The sequence below is a fragment of the Gadus morhua genome, chromosome 10 (assembly GCF_902167405.1).
Source record: "Gadus morhua chromosome 10, gadMor3.0, whole genome shotgun sequence".
NCBI classification, from domain to species: Eukaryota; Metazoa; Chordata; class Actinopteri; order Gadiformes; family Gadidae; genus Gadus; species Gadus morhua.
Window position 1 is genome coordinate 24,401,598 of NC_044057.1, and position 22,983 is coordinate 24,424,580.

At 42.8% G+C, this 22,983-nt stretch overlaps 1 protein-coding gene across 1 annotated transcript in view; it reads left to right on the forward strand.

Moving 5' to 3' along the window:
* Positions 1 to 5,074: 5,074 nt before the first annotated feature.
* The window catches only part of glra1 (glycine receptor, alpha 1), a 57,162-nt gene continuing 39,253 nt past the window's right edge, over positions 5,075 to 22,983 (forward strand). The window contains exons 1-3 of the mRNA XM_030369156.1: positions 5,075 to 5,204; positions 5,547 to 5,558; positions 14,128 to 14,166. Coding sequence (XP_030225016.1) covers positions 5,126 to 5,204; positions 5,547 to 5,558; positions 14,128 to 14,166 — 130 coding nt within the window. The 5' untranslated portion in view covers positions 5,075 to 5,125. The remainder of the gene's footprint in view (positions 5,205 to 5,546; positions 5,559 to 14,127; positions 14,167 to 22,983) is intronic.

Sequence of the window (22,983 nt, forward strand, 5' to 3'; positions counted from 1 at the left end):
GTGTTTAACATCTCGAAGGTTGGAATCTCAGAGCAATCGACTGTGTCCTCTGTCATCTTCATTGATGGGGGATGAACGTGTGGGAGGGGAAAACACTGCTCTCAGCACCTAGGAAGAGTTACAATGATTTCGTCCAACTCTCGTCAAACTAGTAAGTAATACTTCTTAGTGTGAGTTATAGTGTGTGAGCAAAGTTAAGAAAATTAGAAACTTTTCAAGGTTAGACTCAGGGCGATAATATTGTATTGTATAAGCCTGCACTCATGAATCATGTATGCTGAGGCTGAATATTCACAGGCACAGTGAGTATGAAAACTAAACACACTGAAAAGTATTGTTCGATTTAATTATATAATTTGCCATTCATTCATTATTTTCAACGATAACCCCCAAATTATATATGAACCATTAACGGACAAAGGCAGGCGAAAAAATTGCAGAGGTCTTCTTCCTCAGTAAATCACGGTGACACCCGGTCGAAGTTTCTGCAGTCTGAAAAGTATAATTTTAGATTTCACCAAGGATCAGGAGTCATGTCGATAAAGTTTTGACTTTTTTTCCTGGAGGCGTTCTGAGTAATGATGCAGAAGAAGAGAGCGGACTGGAGCCAAGATGGATGAGTGCTAATGCAGGCCCATTATGATTCCTCAGTAGCAGCCTCCACAGTCATTCTTTAATGAAACTACGAGAGGCGGAGGACACTAATAGACTGAGCGGGCTCTGATTGTCGCTGGGCAGAGCACATCAGTTTTATGTACGACTGCAACAGTGTAAATAGCAACATGGAAATCATTATAAATAGCTTGAAGCTCCTGGCTAATAGCTCATATTTCACTTGACAAACGATACATACACATTCATTTCTTAGTCGTTGTGGTGTAATACAAGGTGAGGGGTTAGGAAATAGTCATAGCTTGGCTGACTGAAAGCCACTGGGCAAAAAAGCCAAAGTCTTCTGTGGGCCCACTTGGAGGAAGAAGCCCCAACCCCAGTGATATCGCTTTGGATAAAAGTGCCTGGCAAATCACGCAGTGGTTAATAGTGGTGTTAAGTACATAAGAGGAAGTAACTCGTAGCTTGAACCATGGTCACTTGGTCACACTCTGGATTCACAGAGTACACCTACAAAGAGACGAAGGTCAAATAGATCGTACCCCCGTCGACTATGCTGGGTCTGACCGACTTGGAGAGAACAATGGAATGAGTTAGGCGTAGCTAGTGTGACAACTGATGATCGCTCTATGTGGGGGAAGCAGGGCTCTGTGGGTTGCCATGACAACAGTAGAGGGGGCCTCACTCGGTAATATGCCTCATTTGTGCCATTGTTAGGTTGTTGGTGATTGGCTTTGGAGAACCCAAGGTGAGATGCAAGTATGATCGATGGTCCTCATTTCATCTGTCTGTGTGTGTGTTTGTGTGTTTCTGTGTATGTATGTGTGTGTGTGTGTGTGTGTCAGTGTGGGCGAGTTTGTGTTTGTGTGTGTGTGTGTGTGTGTGTGTGTGTGTGTGTGTGTGTGTGTGTGTGTGTGTGTGGGCGAGTGTGTGTGTTTGTGTGTGTGCATAATTGCGTGCTTGTCTGCATGTGTGTGTGCGTGTTGTGATTTTTGTGAGGTTGTGTCTGTGAGGGGTCATTTCTGAATGAAATAATGTAATTAATTCCCCTAATGTTATAATCTTCTTAATTATCTCTTATTCATATTTCTATTTTTTGTCTTCACTTGTGTTGTTGCATGGTCAAGTCAATAAAGATTCTAAGGGAGAGAGAGAGAGAGAGAGAGAGAGAGAGAGAGAGAGAGAGAGAGAGAGAGAGAGAGAGAGAGAGAGAGAGAGAGAGAGAGAGAGAGAGAGCAAGAGAGAGCAAGAGAGAGCAAGAGAGAGAGAGAGCAAGAGATAGATGGAGAGAGAGAGAGAGAGAGAGAGAGAGAGAGAGAGAGAGAGAGAGAGAGAGAGAGAGAGAGAGAGAGAGAGAGAGAGAGAGAGAGAGAGAGAGAGAGAGAGCATACGTGTGCATATGATTGTTACTGTATTGACATTTAAAACCCTAGATATTGTATTTCCGCGGGGTAAAGAGTATTTGTGTTGCGCTTCTGAAATAATGAGGGCAACAGGTAATGACTTTCATGGAGCTAACATGGTAAAATAGCCAAACATGCGAACACCACTACTAGGAAATCAATAGTGCTGCTCACAAAGCTGCAGATATATGATTCAAAGAATGGCTTTCAAAGAAAAGATCAATACAGAGAACATGTGATGGACGTGGGGATTCTAATTCAAGGTTTCTCTCCGTAAAAATTCGGACTCGTTCAACATAGGGAGTGGGAGTTATCTGGAATCGCCCCCAAATATGTTGTTTAATCTAAATGAGCAAATCTTCACTCAAAGAATAACACATACAAATAATAACAGAAGTATAATTAAAATGTTTTTAAATACATAATAAAAAAAATACTTAGGCTATATATATATATATATATATAGTCACGATATTGGCAAATAGTCACAATAAATTCTACAACACAGAATTGTTGTACAAAAAAAACATTAAACAACCTTTTTAGTCTAAATGTTTTTCGTTTTTGGGTTTTGGTTGAGAGTCTGGGGTTCATTCGGTCATTCACGGGGAAGCACGAGAGAGGTGGAATTGCTGAATCCCATCATGCGCTGCTTTATAGCAAGAGTCTGCATGACCTTACTCCACAAGCTCTTTTCTTTTTATGTAGTTAAGTTATCTGATACCTTCACTGCTGGATTGGAAATATTTTACTTTTAACAGAGAATTGTACCTCTTTACCTAATATAACAACTTTTTTCTAATGGGCATATTATTGTCAGAGGTGGATCTGAATCAATTAGAGAGTGTTGACAATAGTAGCTCCAGGCTCCAGACAAGCTTCAGGTCATCTTACTATTATACTGTAGAGCAGGGGTGCCCAACCTTTTTCGACCCAAGATCTACTTTTCAAGTAGCCAACCTCCCGAGATCTACCAGTCAAACCTACCTTCAAGCGGGGGGGGGGGGGGGGGGTGAAAATGGTAGGTCTTAACTCGTTTCCCCTCAGCCATGCCAACGTTTAGGACTGCGTAACTACTGTTGACGGCTTTCAACTACTGTTTTTTTTTTTTTACTTTTCACCCCTCGCGATCGACTTGGGATCTATCGGCGATCTACTGGTAGACCGCGATCGACTGGTTGGGCACCCCTGCTGTAGAGAATGGATAGTATTTTCAGATGTCCTTGGATGGAATAAAGAGGTTAGGGGGGGAGGCGGGAGGAATATGTAGCCGTTGGCATGGTTTATCAAACAAGAGCGATTGAGAAGCTGGACCTGATGTGGTCGTGGACATGAAGGACTTGATATAACCCTGCTGTTCAGCTCGAGTAAATGTTTGAGCAGGTTTCAACTGCATCAATTTTACTCGTCTGCATGTTTGTTCAGATAAAAAGAAAATTGACTGTAGCCAAAGGAAATCAAATATCGCTAAAACTGTAAATACGTAGAGAATCATAAATGTTACAAAACAACAGAGGTGTACAAATGCAAATGGAAAATGATGGGTAGCCGAGAGTAAAACAACATGCTGTTTCAACATGAAACGGATAAACAGCACATAGATGAAATAATGAAAGCATAGATTCAAGGACGTCTATATAAATATGAATGAATCAATCCATACATACATTCATAACGTGTACAAAGCCATGTGCAGCAACACCACTGGAAGGATTGTTTATCTTAGACTTATCGACTCCTGCATGAAGAGGACCTTTCATCTGGTGTCCCATAGATGTTATCTTCTCTGAAGTACCCCCATCCTCACCCAGGGCTCTCCACCCTCTACACACACACACCAGAGTGGATCCTAATCTCACAGCGTTGTGTGTAAACTCATTAACAGTTCAGGTATAGCTGACATCGCTCCCCTCTCTCTGAATCGTGTTAGTGCACCACTATTTCTGTACATACAGAAAATGCCAGCCACAAACACTGGCCAATGGGCTCTCTCCATGGTTGAAGAGGGCAAGGAAGGCAACGACAATTGTGTTTATGGAACAGGGTGAAACAACGTTCTGGATATCGGTTACACAATTTGTTTCTTCCCAAGGAAAGCGGTGCATTAAGGTGGGATGAAGCGTGAGAGCGAGGTGGATTATGGATCGTTCAGGTTTTGATTTGGGAGAGCAGGGTTTTATAGACTATTGGGCCAAACCATGTTATTTATGGTATTATCCGGTTTGCACACTAAGACAAAAAATATTCGGATCCAGAAAAAGCTGACTTGGCGCTGCAGTCGAAGGTGGATGCATTTTACAACGTTTAAGATACGGTTCTTAATATTTCGGCTGGATATCTGGCTATAGAAACAGCTCAAAGATGAAAGCACTTAATGGAAAACACTTCAGACTTCAGAATGTTTTATTCAAGGATAACTTAGTCTCTAAACAACAGCGCGTTCTTGTGTCTCACGTGTCAAGTTGTTCTTGGTGGTAGGAAGAGGAGGGATGGGTTCGGGGGCATTTATGTCCTGAATGACAGGTCTGTGAGGGGTGACTGACAGGTCTCTGTGCCGGGTGATAGACAGGTTGCTCTCCTCACGCACATCAGCTCTACCCAGGCTGCAGACATTTGCCAAAACTGAGATATTCTGGCTGCAATAACCGAGGATATGGCTGAGAGCAGAAGCCAAAACTCCGGGCGTCAACAGGGCCTTAAGAAAATAGGCTTTTTACCTGCTCTAAATACCTAAAAATATACACCTCTCTCTCTCTCTCTCTCTCTCCCTCTCCCTCTCCCTCTCCCTCTCTCTCTCTCTCTCTCTCTCTCTCTCTCTCTCTCCTGAAATCTGTCTCGCTATTTCTCTCTCTCTTATGTTCATCTCTCTCATCCTCCCCCATTTGCCTCTCTCTCTCTCTCTCTCACTCTCTCTCTGTGTTGCTCTTTCCTAGATATCTCTGAAACATGTCTCTCTGTCCTTAATGTTTATCTTTATTATCTTCCTCTTTCCCCCTCCCTCTCTCTCTCTCTCCCTCCCTCTCTCTCTCTCTCTCCCTCTCTCTCTCTCTCTCTCTTTCTGCAGCTTGGCTGCCTCTAAAGAGGCCGCGGCCAGGAAGGCTGCCACTCCAATGCCTCCCTCGGAGTTCCTGGACAAACTGATGGGGAAGGTGTCCGGGTACGACGCCCGCATCCGGCCCAACTTCAAAGGTACGATCCACCACCAACACACAGCAGGAGAACAACACATAACGTGGCCATCGACATCATCTGTTGACTTTGGAACATTTTTTTGTGTCTGTCTTATCTGCATCGTTTATTTCATGGTAAAAAAGTTTTGATTAACTCAGGTCACTCAAGAAACAAAAGACAGGTTTGTATCTGTAATTAAAAATAATTCAAAAAACAATCACAACAAAAAATCATACAAATATTTATAAAATGTTGATACGAATGTTGAAATCAAATGTCTTTGCTCTCATAATGCCGGTCTTAACCCTCTGTGTTTATTTTGGTTTCACTCTATTGACTTCTTTTGTTGGCCCTGTGCAGTGATGAACAAAGGTAATTGCTGCTCTCTCTTCAGCCATAAGGTAGAACGAGGCTGGTCTCTTTCCAGGTGTTTCCTTTAGAGAACCCACCCTCCCCTTATGTACATCACCCTACCACCTTGTCCCCACGCCCTCGTTAAGCACAGAGGTGTACCATTAGATGTAGCAGTCGTTAGCTGCCTGTGATGCTAATCTATTCAGATAGATGGAGCACTCATGGTACTAGCTCGGCTACATTCCGTGGTATCCTCAGAGTAGCCCCACTGCTTGTTTGGGTGGTCAAGGTAACGTCTCCTCTCCGGGATGTCTGCTGCTTCTTATTGTTTTGATGATGATGATGATGCCAATGATGATGATTATGATGATGATGATTATGTAACACTGAGTTGACCCCTCCCTGAATGGACGCCCCCTTTTTAAAGACGCATGTCAGAGGTTTCTGCTATTATTTATTATTATTAATATATATTATTTAGTGTAATATATATATATTTACATATATATATATCTACAGAACCATAGCAACCCTCCATACCTATTACCTGATGTAAGCACTTTTTTAAATAGAAGGAACATATTCCTTCTACAATAAATCAATCATAAATCCATAAAACAACACGCACACATTCTGTAGAACTGTCCAAACTAATTAGTAATTGGCACCACTTTCCAATATCAAATCATTCTAGCTATTAATGTCCTCCTCAATTAAGCAACAAAATCGGAAGATAAAATAGTAGAAACTCCCCAAATAGATTTCTTCATCATATTTTCAAAATGTCTAATTATCGAATTAGCTGTAGCTTGGCTTCGGCTGGATCTCTGTACTAATTGCATTTTTATTAGTTATCGATGAAGCCACATCCTATTTTCTCGCCGTCTACTGCCATACGGTTTGCATTTTATATTTATCCTCTATAATCCCACTCAGCTTTCATCAGATCGCTTTTGAGCAATTGCCTAAAATAATATATTTGATGTTACTAAAAGGCACAATTAAACAAATAGAGTTGAATCAATGTATCCCTATTTTTCCCTTTTTTATAAAACCGATATAAAATGAACCATGCCTACGCAACAAAAATACCTCCTTCCTATTTGTTTGTTTGCCAACCGACAAACATTAGGATGCCAGCTCACCTTTTTCCTCAATTAGTTCAGGACAGGTGTTGTCAAGCAGAGACCTCTGGAGAAGGAATGGGAAATCGGCTTCAATCTTATCCTCTCTGTCTCTTTTCTTGTTTTTTTAAATCGTATTTCCTCTCAGCGGAGAACAATATAGTTCACATTTTGTGGGCCTAGTGCTCTGGTGACCTTTTTCAGATAACTGTTTAAAATTGGAGGACGTGACAGTTATTGAGATTCATATATTGATTATAAAATGGCGGAAATTATTAGAAGGTCAATAAATCAGCTATCAACCAACACAAGATTATCAAAGTTGTCTTCCCATGACTGCTAAAACAAGTGTGCCCTTTGCATGACAGCACTGACTTTAAATTCATATATCGCAAATATAATACAATAGGTGTCAGTCTACGATTTTCTAAACTGCATTACATTCATTCAAATAATCAACTAAGCATATGGACTTATTTTAAAGTTTTGCTACATCTGTAATGAAAACCGCTGTGAGATGCGCTCTGGAAGGTTCTCCATGGTTGTCGGTTTGATGGGAAAGCATAGCGGGAAATCCTTATACCTCTCATTCGCGCTGTCTTCTGTCACTTCTAAGCTGGCTCGTCTGTCACTGAAACCAATCGGCTTGAACAGCCCCGACCATTTACTCACATCCAGAGCAAAAAGGATAAAAAAATATATAGATATTGCAAACGCAAACTAGCAGGTAATAGCAAAATGGAGGGTCGCATTAGTAGTAGCAAAGAGAAAATACTAATGAAACAAAAATGTTATACTGAACCACACATCATCTCAAGGGGTTATCTTTCGAACCCTATCATAAAAAAATAGAAAAGTGCGAAATCTTTTTCTTTGCCATTTATTTATTTTGAAAATGTCGGAATGGAATGCTTGGGTTGATGTTTTTAAGAAAATGGAATTCCAGAACTGTGGAATTTCTGCACTCTTTGGAATGCCGGCATGTTAGCAAACTTAAGGCGAACGAACTGCTGAAGCTTGGGCAAATGCGGAATGTTGAAAGTATAATGAGGCAAAACTGCAAAACTGGAGCTGGTTTACACAAAACAAATACCACTACTACCACTACTCCCTTCCTCCTAACCTCTTCCTCTCTCCTCCTTTTCCTCTGTGCATCAAAGTAGCACCAGCCTAGCTAATTTGGTGCTGCATCTAAAGCTGAGGGTGACGGGAGGGGGAGGGGTTTTGGGGGGAGTGCGAGTGTGTTAGGCAGGGGATTTAAAGTGCCGGGTTTTGGGTTTGCCTGAAGCTACCAATGTGCCTTTATCAGAGGAAATTACACAGATCATAACCGTGGGGCCGCCTCGGCTTCCGATTGATTCAGCAGGCTCCCTTGGTGGACAGCGGGAGGAGAGCGAGTACTCCTGACACTTCCAGGACATGCCAAATGTCCATGCCAATCCATGACTTCATTCGCTCTCTTCCTCTCTTTGTTGCCTCTTATAGTAGCTTATTTTTTTTAACTCTTTGTTGCGCTCTCTTCATCACCTCTCTTCAATCCCTCCTCACTCCCTTCTGGAAAAAAATTGCGTTTGCTTTTGTCAGAACAGACGTTTGTCTTAAAATGGCAACTCGTCGCCTGCAATGTTAACCGTTGGGGTTGATATAGTAGTTCCAACTCTCTTCTGCTTTTTGTATCTTGCAAATATCCCATCGGTATTTTTAACTTGCTTTTGTGGTTAGCTTTCACTGATCGATACGTATACATGCATTTAAATATTAATCATCTCTAACCTTCAAAAGGGAATCCACTCCTTCCAATCCCTTCTTTTTGTTCTTTTTTTTTTCTCCTGTTGTTTTCAATATCATATTTGCTTTCGTTCAGTTATCAAATATTTATTTGTATTTTACCTTATTTTCTCGCTCCCTTTATCTCTAGCCTAGATTTTTTTTACTCTGTTATATTGCTTTCAAGATTGTGTTTATTTTCAATATTGAAGGAAATAAAAGACAGACAGGCAGGTATACATGCAGGCAGACCGGCAAGCAGACAGGAAGACAAGTGGGTAGGCAGACAAACAGACAGATATAAAGGCAGTAGTCGAGTCGTGTAGACATAGTCGAGCTTGATCTTCTACAGGAGGATAAATCTTCTACTGTGTTTTAGATATCCAACAGCCATGATGTACAACACAGTTTAATACAGACATGCAAAAACAATTGTGTGTGTGTGTGCTTGCATGCATGTGTGTTTGATAGATGGCAGTATAGCAGCTGTGTCTCTCCTCCATAACCTTGTCTCTGCTCATCACTCAGGCTACAAGTGCAGCTACACAGTTAGCTCCCACTGGGGAACTCGAAACATGCTACTAGCTAGACAATTACACGCTAAAAATATACTGGCTAAACAGCTTTTAGCGAGTGAGAAACCAGTTCAATGGATTCTAGCTAGATTAATATTAGCAACAGAGGTACTACCTATAGTACTACAGCTTATAAACAGATATCTGATAGAGATAAATATTAGCAAGATGGCTACTAGCTAAACAGCTTCTAGATTAACTGACACAATCAGATGCTAGCTGAGTAAGCAACATAGCTACTAGCCTATCTTATATCATGTCAGCTTAATCTGTATATCACAGGCGCTATGACAAACCGTTTGAATGGACATTCACACATTAATTTTTGTCATTAGCTAACCAAAACGTGGTGTAAATGCAGTATCTAGATAAACCCTGGCTATTTACTATTTTCTAAAATTAATTAGCGATCATGTCACACTATGAGTTATGGGTGTTTTTGTCCATACAAACAAAGACCATATTTTCAGAGATTAAATTGCAATACAATATAGTACTCTATAATAATGTCAGCAGCAGTGTTTCTAATTCTGTCTGCACAACATATTACAGCAATAGAGTGGGAGGCTTTCCGTCACCAAAGGTCGAACAAGGGAATGCACTCCAACAGCAACAAAGCAAATATTCACTTATTCTGATCCTAATCCCATTCGCAAACAATAATCACTTGGCTTTCTCTGTATTCATTAATTGAATTATATGAAGAACACTTTAACTCTTTACTACTTGGTAGTGATAGTATGTTATCCTGCCAGTTATTCCACCCAGCGGTATGCATACTTCATAGCAGTACCCTATGAGAAGTTTCCAGGTGGTAAATGTAAAGATTTAAAAAAATATGAATGCTTGTTTAATGTGTTGAGATTTTCTAGGTCAGATGTCAGAGATAAAAATACATCTCAGCTTCTAAGATTTCATCCAAAATACATATGTATAACATTATCTAGAATATAAATAATGCTACATTATCTAATATTTATATTATTTAATAATTGTACAAAACTACATTAGGCCTACATTCAACTAAAATATTGCAGCACAAAGAGTAGGCCTACATTACTAGACCAGTAAGTATTGCAGCCAAGCAGAGTTCCTTGGAGTCTCCTTCCAGTCGGGTCGGGAATGAACTTTGCTTATTAGCTGTGAGAGCCTGACGCTGGTTTTCTCCTAGATCAGCACTTGTTTAATGGCTACTTAATGGAATTAATGAGCATAAGTTAATGAGTAGGGACCGCAACAACAGCCATGGGGAGAAGGATAAGAGTGAGAGAGAGGATGAGAAAGAGCGGGAGAACGAGAGGAGGAAAAGACTGGACAAGGGGAAGGAGAGATGGAAACATGTTGTGATTGGAAAGTGAGAATACTGGATGAAAAGAAAGTAGGGAACCATTGTTTTGTAGAAAGCGAGTCCATGGACCAATAGAACATTTTTATGACAGTGGTGCACACAAGGGCATGATATTTGAGGTTTGTTTCAACTTTATTTTATTTACAAAAATGTGAGTCAGTACATTTAATGATTCCTGTTATAGTTTTTATTAGCCGATATTGCAAGACAGATACATTTCAGCCTACTTTCAGTTAACAGTGAGCAACAGTATCAGTATCTACATAATTTAAATTCAATGCATTGTCCAAATGTACGCCCTTTGAGGTCATGCTTGCAGTGGTCTTAGCATCTTAGCACGTTGTCTGATGGATCAGACACAGAAACCAGTTAGAAATCAAGCTAATATTCTTTCTAGAACTAACGACAAACAAATATTGTAAAGTCCAACAGCCTTGCTAATAGACAGATTAATTTTAAATAGTTAAAAAACATCACGCAGTTCGCCAGGGGGTGAAGCCACTCTGGAGTATTTAGTGGAGACTATTCTGCACCGAGTATGGAATTTTAACGCTGTCACAGAGGTGACTCGTCCCCTGAGTTATGACAGGAATATCGATCGCACGTCACGTCTGGCCAAGAGAGAGACAGCAAGGGCACAAGAGAGAGGAATATTGAAAAGGAGAGAGAGACAGAGAGAGGGATTCAAAGAGAGAGAGAGAGAGAGCGAGAGCGAGAGCGAGAGCGAGAGCGAGAGAGAGAGAGAGAGAGAATGGAGGGGAATATATGGCCATGCCAGGATGCCCCAGACGGAAGGAGGGGAAGATGAATAGTCTGAGTCTCCAGCAGACGCATAAGGTGAACCAAAGGTATAGGCTAGAGATGCCAAGTTGTATACATACCTGGAGAGAGAGAGAGAGAGAGAGAGAGAGAGAGAGAGAGAGAGAGAGAGAGAGAGAGAGAGAGAGAGAGAGAGAGAGAGAGAGAGAGAGAGAGAGAGAGAGAGAGAGAGAGAGAGAGAGCAAGAGGCCCTATGTTAGCCTCTATGTTATACATAATGGAAGAGCTACAGAGGGATATTGCTTCATACTGGAAGAGAGAGAGATTGAGAAAGAGATAGGACTTTATACATCCCCAACTGGAAGTGAAAGAGAGAGAGATATCATGTCTCATTTATAATTGAAGAGAGAGATGGAGTTATTTTCTCATAGTTATTTCATGTACAAAGTCAAATCGTTGTTTGGCACACATTCCCCGCTCTAAACCGTCTTTGTGTCTGTGTGATTTTAACAATAGTCAAAGAAAGGAAACAATTTCTCAAGGCGCTGAAGGAGAGGGCCGAAGATTTGTTCTTCCTAACTTTAACTTCCTCACTTTAAATCTCTCCATCTCCCTCAATCTCTCTCCTTTTCTATCGCTGTCCATCTCGCCGGCTCTTCTTTGTTTCTTCTCTCTTCCTTCAGTGTATTCAATTTTTTCTCTTCCAGTCTTGCTTCCCCCCCCATCTCTCTCTCTCTCTCTCTCTCTCTCTCTCTCTCTCTCTCTCTCTCTCTCTCTCTCTCTCTCTCTCTCTCTCTCTCTCTCTCTCTCTCTCTCTCTCTCTCTCTCTCTCTCTCTCTCTCTCTCTCTCTCTCTCTCTCTGCTGTTCCCCTCCTCTGTCTATATGACTCTCTCTCTCGGTCTGTGGGGTCAACCAAGCAGCTCTAATATGCCTGTGAGGAGATGGTGGCTTTAAAAAAGCTACTCACTCAGTCGGCTAAATCCCCATCACCGTCTGTAACCACCAGGAGGGGGGGGGGGGGGGGGGGGGGGTTGAGGCCAGCGTATCTGTCTTGCAGGGCTGACAATGGGGGTCACTCACCGCCCTCCAACACTCCAACACATTCATTAGGAAGCGAGACAGTCGCCCTGTCAAATCGAATCCTCTGCTCACAGCATTAAACTCTCCAAAGAACCATCAGCAGGGTGATAAAGCCTCAGCATAAATATGAAAGCCCTTTCTCCGCTAGGGTTTAGGTTAAAATATTAAAAACATTTCCGTTATCCGATCAATAAAAAGTGTTTATATTATCAGAGGTCCATTTTGAAATTACCATGATTTTGCCGACCCTGCAAAGCCAAGGGATGTGGGTCCTGTTTAACACTAGGAATGAGCTCTGGTCGCTGGCTGTCCGATACAGGCGCTAATGGCGGTTTTAGTGCTAGGCTCAGCAGGTGCTGTGGTGCGCTGTGGAGCAGTCACCCCTAGCCCCAGGGTTAAACCCAGGCCTAAGCCTCACCAGAGAGCATGGTAAGAGAGAGAGAGGGGAGCAGAAATGGTCTATGCATTGGATGGGCAGATTACAGAGTGTAAGTCACCTGTCTACAAGAGTTCACGGTCACGTTGAATTCTTTTCATTAATCTCCCCGCACCTACCCCGTTAGGTTTTTTTCGCTTCGTTTTTATTCGTCTGACAATGACAGATTGTACTACGGCTCCCAGAGTTCTGTTCTCTGTAGTCCCCATCCTTCAAGATGGCGGTTGTCAAGTAGGGGAAGGCAGGCGGATGCTAGGATTACACAGAATAATGGGGCTGGCTCTAGACGTGGCACATCAATCATTACAGCTTGCGCTTCACATGAACACCCAAACAACAACGTTGTCTTTCTGATGACAGAGGAAGGTTGGGGCTGGTGTTTTTAGATCGAAGGCGTTATTAAAAGGTAATTAAATATTCAGTGTGGTTGAAAATCAATCATGGATCAATGGCTCGCAACATCCTGTAAAAGGCTATTCTCAAGCTAGGGACTTGACATTGATTTATATATGTTGATATAGATGTCATCATCGATTTTGAAAATCCTCTAGGGGGTTTTAATTATCGTGGATTATGATTGATCAAAATGACCATTGGCGTTGAATGATGAGGAGTCCTACTGACTGAAATTATTATAAGGAATTATATGAAAAATAACGGTCTGGCCTTGGCTTCTGGCTTTTCCCTTGATTTGAGCTTTCATATGCTGAATATCAGCATTCCTCAACCTGTAACTCACCCTCTCTGGCATGCATGTATATATATATATATATATATATATATATGTATATATATATATATATAGATTGATATATCTATATATCTGGCGCTTTCTGTAAGGAAGCAGTCACCGTCGGATACGGCAAACTGCCACCACCCAAACACCACAGAAACAAAAATGAAATAAAACAAAGAACAAAAATGAATATGTGTAATTTCCTCGAAGGCCAATCTGAGGCCTCGTTGAATCGAAGCCGACATGTAGTCTTTGCATTCTCCACCTTTCACCTGCCCCCCTCCCCTCTCTTACTCTCTCTGTTGCTCTCTCTCAATGGCGTATTGCATCTCCTGTAGTGCATTTTGCTGGCCTATACCTTCCGCTCCCTTTGACACAACTGCATTGCAACCCCTCCTCCTCCTCCTCCTCCTCCTCCTCCTCTCCTCCATCGCGGTGCATTGCCTCCCCCCTCTCCTGCCCGCTATAGAATGGCAGTAAGATGTTTTCTCCACAAAACTCTGCATCCCACCTCGCTGCTCTTGCCGTAAAAAAGATACACTCTCCGTTTCCTGCCCCCACTCACCCCTTGAGCGGCCGCCAGGACCCCCCTCGGTGTCTGGCCGCGGTTGAACACAGTACCCACCCTCAGAGCCTTGCTGTCTTGTCTCCACCCCTGATATTTAAGTTAAGTGGTTGTTTTCCCCAAGCGGGGAGCAACGGCTCGTTGGATACATGTTGCTGCAATGTTCTGTGTTTAATTGTCATCTCTCCTCTGTCAGACCCACAAGGCTCCAAAAATGAAGCTACTCACAAGAAAGGTACTTTTCTTTGCTGGTTTTAGTTCTTGCCTCTTCAGGTTTACTTTATTCTCTTTCCTTCTCTGATCGTTCTTTCGCTCTATCGTTCTTCCTTCCTTTTCTTTCTTTACTTCTTTCTTTCCGGTTCTCCATCTTTCTTTCTATCTTTTTCTTTCTTTCTTTCTTTCTTTTCTATCTTTCTTTCTTTCCGAGCTTTGAGTTCCTTTCTTTTTTTCCCCCCTAATATGAATTTAGTCACAAATAAAGGCAAGTTTCATTTTTCCATGTTTCTAATGTTGTGAGGAATATGAATGAATCATACCTATACAGTGCTGTTTCAGTGTGTTTTTGTCCTATGCTATGGCTCGAATTTCACTTCTCTACAGATCACTGAGAACATCTGGCTGCAACAGCAATTAAGCAAAAAAAAACCTTTGTCTTACATCAGCGATATTACTGGCTGTTCTTTATTATGTTAAATTTCCCTCTTGATGCTATTCCTAAACACTTCATTAGTGGGAGGATTTGAGAAAATAAAACCCACCATTCTGTACAGGAAATAAACAAGCTTACCTTATTGGTGAACACAGTAGAGCATGTTCTCTTAGGCCTACACCTACACTGTAGGTGTAATGCAGCCCTGGCTAGCTTCCTGTGAATACACACAATGTGAAAGTGAGGTTTTGCTTGTTAAGGTATATTTTAAATGATTCAAGCCTAATAGTATATCCGTTGGATGTTAGCCATACAAGCTATTTTTATTCTACTGCAGTTGGCTGTTTTTGGGTGACAAATCCTGTTGGCTAGAAAAAAGGTATGATTGTGTATGAGTCAATCTACATTTTGCAGTTTAGCAAGTTATGGCTAATTTCAATCTAAGGCTAAGGCATAGTTAAAAGAGTTATCTTATCTTGCACTCTGTTTGTCTTATTATTCTAGCATGCGACTGTGGCCACGTTTTTTCACTTGTAACAAATGTGTAGTGTAGAAGGCCTCAATGAGGGTAGTCGTGTAAAATAGTTACACTCGGTTGTGTGTCTTTGTGATCATGCTGCATGACCAATGTCCAATATTTGAATTACGATTCAATGTCAGTTGACAGTGAAAACGGCTATGGATTGGATATCAGGAAGTAAAGTACAACACAGCCGCGTGTTGTGTGTGTCGCTGCCATTGGTGTATTTGTGTGAGAGTGAGTGTGTGTGTGTGTGTGGGCTGTGGGGGGGGGGAATGTGTGTGTGTGTGTGTGTGTGTGTGTGTGTGTGTGTGTGCATACATGCATGGATTCCCTGCACGCTGTAATTGGTAATGGTGTGCACAGTTAGGTGAACCGATATTGAGTTGTGGTCATTGAAGCTTTTCATAGCTTAAGTGTTGCTTAAAATATTTATAACAGCCTATCGCTTTGAGTAAAGTGGTTATACGCTGTTTCAGATGCCCTATGTATCGCTTACTGTGTGTGTGTGTGTGTGTGTGTGTTTGCTAGCGTCTGTGTGTATTTGTGACCGTGTGTGCGTGCAAGCGTGTGTAAGTTTGTGTGTGTTTGAGCATGTGCATACGTGTGCATACGCATGTGTGTGTGTGTGTGTGTTTATAGGTCAGTGGTTTTATATAGATGTGTTTAAAGAGATGTGTGTAAATCCTGTGGGTGTGTATGGATTTGTTCTGCCGTTGCTTGTTTTTTTTCTGCTGTGTGGGGAGAAGGGGGAGAGGGGAGAATATAGGGGGAGGGAAGCGAAGGAAGAGGGGGTTTGGAGAATGGACGAGAACAGATATGTGTATTAGTGGGAGGAAAGGTGGAAAGAGGAGAAGAGAGGACAGCAGATGTGAGGTGAGGGAAAAAGAGAATATAACAGAGAGGGGAGGGGAGGGATGGAGGACAATAGGATAGGAACAAGGAAGAGTGAAGAGAGGGGAGAGGAAAGGAAAGGAGAAGAGAGGGGAGGAGAGCAGAGGAATGGAGGGGAGAGCAGAGGAAGGGAAACAAGAGCAGAGGAGAGGAGAGGAAGGAGAGCACAGCAGTACAGAGGAAAGGAGAGGAGGGGAGGGGGGGGAGGATGGAAGCAGTGGAGATGAGAACAGAAGAGAGAAAAGGAAAGGAGGAAAACAGATGAATGGAAATGAGAATATCACAGAGGAGAGAGGGGAGGACAAGAGAGTATAAGACAGGAGGAGGGGAGAAGGGAGGTGATGAGTCCATGTTGTGCCCGCTCAGCAGAAGCCACCCGGTAGGTCAGATCCCGGGGCCCCGTGCGTTCTGATTAGAAAGACGACTCGTCTGCTATTATGGGATGTTCAGCACATATTACACACGCCGGCCCACCTTCCTGCACTCCGGCATTATGCAGATGAGCGCCAGGCCGAGGGATATTTATCTCACTGCAGCGGCTGAGCTCAGAGTCAGTCTGTCTCCCTGTCTGACAGGGTCCTGATCCACAATATACCACACCTTCATAAAAGTAGATAGTATAGTATAGTACAGTACAGTACAGTAAATTATAATATAGTAGTACAGTACAGTAGAGTATAGTACAGTTAAGTATAGAATAACATAATAGTTTAGTATACTGTAGTGTAATATAAGACCACCAAACTCTGACGTAGTCTGCCCAAATAAGGGCAATTAGTGTGTACGATGGGCAAATTCCACAGGCACAAAAATATTCCCTAAAAATACATCAAACGCTAACATTTTTGCTCCGCTTATTGGGATGTTTCATCTTAAAATGGCTTATTAACCAGTTACAAAGCATTGTACTGTTTTACTGTACAAGCTAGCATTATACTAACGCCAGCTATTCAAACACGGTAGCTTCAGGCCTACACATAGCTATTTCTGGCAGTAAGTGTGTGTGTGTGTGTGTGTGTGTGTGTGTGTGTGTGTGTGTGTGTGTGTGTGTGTGTGTGTGTGTGTGTGTGTGTGTGTGCTCGCGCGCGCGTCTCTCCCTGACAGGAGTGTCCCGTGGTAATCCGCTGGTTCAGCGCTGTGGTTCTGTCGCTGCTTTAGAACTCATATCGATTTCACTCTTCACTCCAAGCTGTCATGTCCTTGCAGTGCTAATACACTAGCCTCTCTGCTAGCCTGTTCCATGCACCTTGATAGAAAATACTAGCCTATCCTCTACCTAGCACCCACAAGCCTCTCGTTAGCAAGCTATAGCCTAGCCTGCCCACCCACCACAATCGTACACACTAGCCTCTCCCTAACACAAAATTGCCTTGCCTCTCATTGATAAACACTAGCCCAGCCACGTATTAATTCACCTAGCCTAGCTCCGACCAGTGAACACTATCACTCACCTAACACCCACCCATTCACAAACACTAGCCTTAGACTGATATTTAGGTCTATTCAAGCAATTCGACTTTCACTTCTTCAGGATTCCCAAAGCCGCTTTAAGGATTGGATTTGTTTCTAAAAACGACCATTTCATTGGAAGGAAAGTCTTTCAACACTTTCTCATTGTGGATACAAGTAAAGAGAGTATATTTTTCCCTCTGTACTTCACATCTTTTTGCAAATTTCTGCTGGAGGTTTATATCGTCATTATATTCTTGCTTTCAAGAAAAATAAAAAAGTTCCGGAGAGGTCTGGACATAATGAGAGAGATATGTATTTTCCTCTGTCTCTCATTGTCTGTTCATCTTTCTCTCTTTCTCTCTACTTCTCTGTCTCCCTCTCTATCCCTCTCCATCTCTTTTTCTCTCTCTCTACTTTAGCTCTCTCCCTCTTCCTTCGCTCAATCCTTTCCTCTTTCTCTCTCTCTTTATTTATTACAATGTCTCTTTCCTTTTCACTCTTTGTCTCCCTCTCCCACTCTAGCCCTCTCTATCGCTCTTGTTCTATCCATCTCACTCTTCCTCTCTCCCCTCTCTCTCTTTATATAGATATTTGTGCGTGTGTTTTATCTCTCTAATGCTTATCCCTCTCTCCCTATTTTCACTCCCTTTCATTCTCTCTTTTTCTCTCTCCCTCTACTCCACTGCTCTAAATGAGTAGTGTATGTGTGTGCGCTACACCAACATATGAGGGGCCGCCTGGGACAGAATTCATACTTGGTCTTACACACACTTATTATAGTCTCTCATATACACAAGTATACTCTCACACACACACACACACACACTATTATACTCCTTTTACATGTATGTATGAGAGTGTATAGTAGTGTATGTGAGAAAGAATAGTAGTGTATGTGAGAGTATAGTTGTGTATGTGAGAGATGCTAGAGAATATAGTATTGTGTGTTAGAGAATAGTAGTGTATGTGAGAGTATAGTACTGTGTTTGAGAGAGTATAGTTGTTAATGCAAGAGACTATAGTAGTGTGTGTGAGAGAGAGTTCGAAATGAAACGGACGCGAGTCTGATTGAAACGGAGAGTTTGATTCCTCAGTTCCTGATTGGCTGACAGAAGAGGCGGTAGCTTCTGGCGCTCAAAATACTGCGATGTCATTTCACTCTGGAATTACCAGCGATTCTGTTATGCTGCGTTGTTTGGTCGCTTGTTTGCGTGGGCGCCTGAGTTTGGGAGAAGCTTCCACTTGTGACCGCCAATCCATGTAAGGGAAGAGACAATTTCGAACCTCGACAAGCAAAATCATTTAATAATTGATTTGCATGCATAGTATACAACACTTTCCATTGAACATTTACCCCTGTTACCATAAATTGAGTAGCTGCTTTCAGACACACTTGTAAGTCTGGATACATATGTTGTTTGTGGATTGAAATGATAATATTTCATGTCAAGAGTTTGAAAGTTTATTGTGCAATTGTTCAGTTAAAGGCTGTAGAGAAAACACAATGAGAAAGACTACACGTCTCGTATGTGACCTCACGCTCCCTGCGACTGGCGTGGGCAAGACCGACAATCTCCCCATCGGAATAACTGAAACGCTCCACATGCCCCGACTTATAATGGTTTTCACCTCTTTCGATGCTGTTATCCTCCCCTTGGAAAAAAGTGGTGAAGTGGAGCAGAGAGATCGCCATGTCTGTACCGGAGTTCCAAGTGCGGGTGTTGACGTATATCATTCGCGTCGAGAGCATTGACGAGCTGTAGTTCACAAAGCGGCCTCACACAAAACCTAACATTATCAAACTTCTTCTCCATTTTTTTTTTGTTAAATCCACAAACGACATATGGTTAATCCGGGGCATATAAAGACTGGGACCAGAAAATAATTACTTTCTCTCCATTGAAACCCATTCATATTTTTCGATGTCATAGGTCCCATGGGCTCTACGGGATGGGGCATGACTTTGCCACTCTATGACAGCACAGCATTTTGAGCGCCAGAAGCTACCGCCTCTTCTGTCAGCCAATCAGGGACTAGGGAATCAAACTCACTTCCGTTTCAGTCAAACTCTCTCATACACAATACTATACTCTCTCACATACCCAACTATACTTTCTCACTTACACTACTATACTCTCTCACATACACTACTATACTCTCTCACATACACTACTATACTCTCTCACATACACTACTATACACTACTATACTCTCTCACATACACGACTATACATTCTCATACATGCATGTAAAAGGAGTATAATAGTGTGTGCGTATGAGTATAGTAGTGTATATGCGTGTGTGTAAGACCAGTGCCGTGTTCCAATATCCATACTATCTGTACTTACTAGCCTAAGTTTGAGTACGTAGGGCGTTCCGATTCAGATCGGGCGAAAATTAGTGTACTGAAAGGACCCGGATGGTGTACTCAAAACGGTCAAATCGCAAAGTGTGTGGCAATGTACACTTTTCGTACTCAACGGCAGCCATCTTAGCTACGTAGCGGAAGAGGGCGGAGCCAGGCTGAGCCAAAGTTGGCGCATTTTCCACATAGCCTGCATTAATAGTCATTTTGTAGTTTTTATAGCTGCTAGGCGTAAAGAATTCACCGTTCAAGGCGGGAAGGTATTGCGGGGGAGGAGCCGCGGCGGCAGTCGTGATCGTAATTTCCAGTTAGTGCACCACAGAGTATTCGATTTGGAACAACACTGACATCTGAAAATCGCACTGAAAAAAGCGCACTTAGTGAGTGCGGATAGTGTACGTCGTTTAAGTGTACTCATGGAAGTATGGATATCGGAACACGGCACAAGTATGAATTCTGTCCCAGGCGGCCCCTCATAGCAACACATCCTTGACCCATCCAGCCTACAGTCAGGCACACTCAGGCACACACACACACACACTTGATCTTGCTTCAATGGCTGATATTTCGATACTTTTCTGGGATTTTTGTCAATTTTGTTCCGTCTGGGATGCTAATGTGTCTTCAATGTACCACAGAGGTAAATGTGTTTCGGTGCTGCGTCCGTTAATTCCAGCCAGGTTTAAATTGGAGATGGTGTTGGATGTTTACTCTGATGGCGGGGAGAAGGCCCTGCGTGCCTCGTCTGTCTCAGGGTGCACACGGCTTGGTTGTGGAGGAGTCCCTGGCGGCTGGGTTAATGTCCGGGCAGCGATCATCATTTCTGTGGGGCTCAAGGGCGTCTGGGAGGAATCTGTGCCGGAGGTGGTCTTTTTTTTGGAATATCATTATTTTTGTTCTCCGTCAAGGCCCTGTGTTTGAGGGAAACAATCGGGCTGGCTCTCTCTCTCTCTCTCTCTCTCTCTCTCTCTCTCTCTCTCTCTCTCTCTCTCTCTCTCTCTCTCTCTCTCTCTCTCTCTCTCTCTCTCTCTCTCTCTCTCTCTCTCTCTCTCTCTCTCTCTCTCTCTCTCTCTCTCTCTCTCTCTCTCTCTCTCTCTCTCGTGTTTATACCTCCTTCTTCGTGGGTTTACCCCGTGAATCAATCCTCCCAGCTCCGCGGCGCCGAGGTGTCACTTAGAGAGTGACTATCAGTGCAAATTGGGCTAAGGGCGATAGAGTTGGACAGGGTAAACTGAAGGAAAGGAGAGAGAGAACCAGGCCTGAGGAAAATCTCCCTGAATCGCCAGCCATCAAGCCTCCCAGGGCTCCGTAATAGAGTGCTGACCGTAACATAGTTCCGGTCTGTCATTGGATAGCAAAAAAAAGGCCCACAATGTGTGTGTTATTTTTGCTGCTTCATTAGTTTCTCAGGCCATACTGCCCCAGTGCAGCGTGGGACGTGACAATGTTGGCTGGGTTTCCGTGGGGATAAGTTGAGCTGGCAATTCTTGAATGCAACTTCAACGAATGCTGGCGGAGGCGTTGGCCTTCAGTAAAGTTGCATTCATCAACAATGCACACATCAGGGGAGGGCGTTAAGATTATTGTTGTTTATTTTTTTTTAACATTTTTATGAAGAGGATGAATAGGATTCAGGCTCTGATGTAGATGAATGCCAGGTCTAGAGTCCCATGGGGATACAGCTTCAGCCAATGAAAACACACAAACACACTGCATCAGCCAATGAAACCAAATCTACACACTCCGTCATCAGTCAATGAAAACATGCGTACACAGTACACCAGCATAGGCTAACCAGACTCCATCAGCCTATACAATGCATTCGCAAAATTCACGATCGTGTTTTACATTATTACAATAATATCTCTCCCGAAACCTCGACATTAAGCGAACGGGAGCTCGGAATCCAACCAGCAAGACTGGCTTCTCTAAGGTATTTTTCAATCCCCCAGGAGATAGTCATTTCCACCTCCTTGTTTCTCCAGGCCGCTGCTTCGTTCTCTTTCAGATTGTCCTCTACAGGGCCCTGTAGTGTCTCTCGGCCCCCTCCCCCCTTCTGCCCTGCATAATGGGTGCTTCTGAGCACTAGTCATACTGCTCTGAGGGAGGGAGCCTGGGAGGGAGAGGGAGAGGGAGGAAGGGAGACAAGGGTGGTAGGGGGGGGAGAGAGAGCCAGATGAAGGGAGAGAGAGGGGGAGTCGTACTGTTCATACGAAGGAAGCCTGAGAGAGAGGGATAAGGGGAGATAAAGAGGAGGAGATAGTTTGAGGAAGAGAGAAAGGACGGAATAGAGGGATGCAAATAGCGAGCGAGGGTCATGCAGTAGGGGGAGAATGAGTGCAGGATAAGAAGAGAGAGAAAGAGAGGGCGAGGGACCATAGGCATTAGCCATGTCCTGGAATGACATAGCTCGGTCCTCCCGGGCATATCCCAGAATGCAACTGTTCATTCAATTATTTATTTATGATGGTTATTTATGTTTGTGTGTTTTGTTGTCGGTAGGGCATTTTGTATGTTTGGACACCATTTACTGTTGTGGCTTTTAAATATGTTGACGTGACATCAGGCAAAGATAACGCCTGAAGAACGACCTTAAACCATCAATGTGAATCCCTAACATCACAAGAGCATCTATTTAGGACTGACCTTGATAATGCTATGGTCCAACACACATACTACTAGTCCTAAATATTGTGAGATTTGGAGAAGCTTGCATCGTACAAAGAATGAAACTACAATGGGAGATGGGAGATCCCCACACGTGTTTGATATCTCGTCCACACACTGCCATCATTGTGCATCAATGGGATGTTACTCCTGGGGTCGGAGCTCAAATGGTGCTCTGTTCTCAACGTCTGTCTGGTAGGGATCTCACAGTCTGTCGGGAATGGAATTCCAATAAGGGTTAGGGTTAGGGTTTATCATCTCGCTCACATGGGATTTCCCCCCCATATCTAAAATGGATTTCCCCATATTAGCCATGGTAATGGCTCAGGTAAGGCTGTGTTTACTTCCTGAATTCATAAATATCAAGCAACTTGCACACAAGAACCAATGAGTGAACCAAATGCTCTGAGCAAATTTTTGCTTGACGTGGTCCAGATAGGAGCATATGTTTTAGTCACATTTACACATGTACACATTTACACAGACATTAAAAAAAAATGGGAAA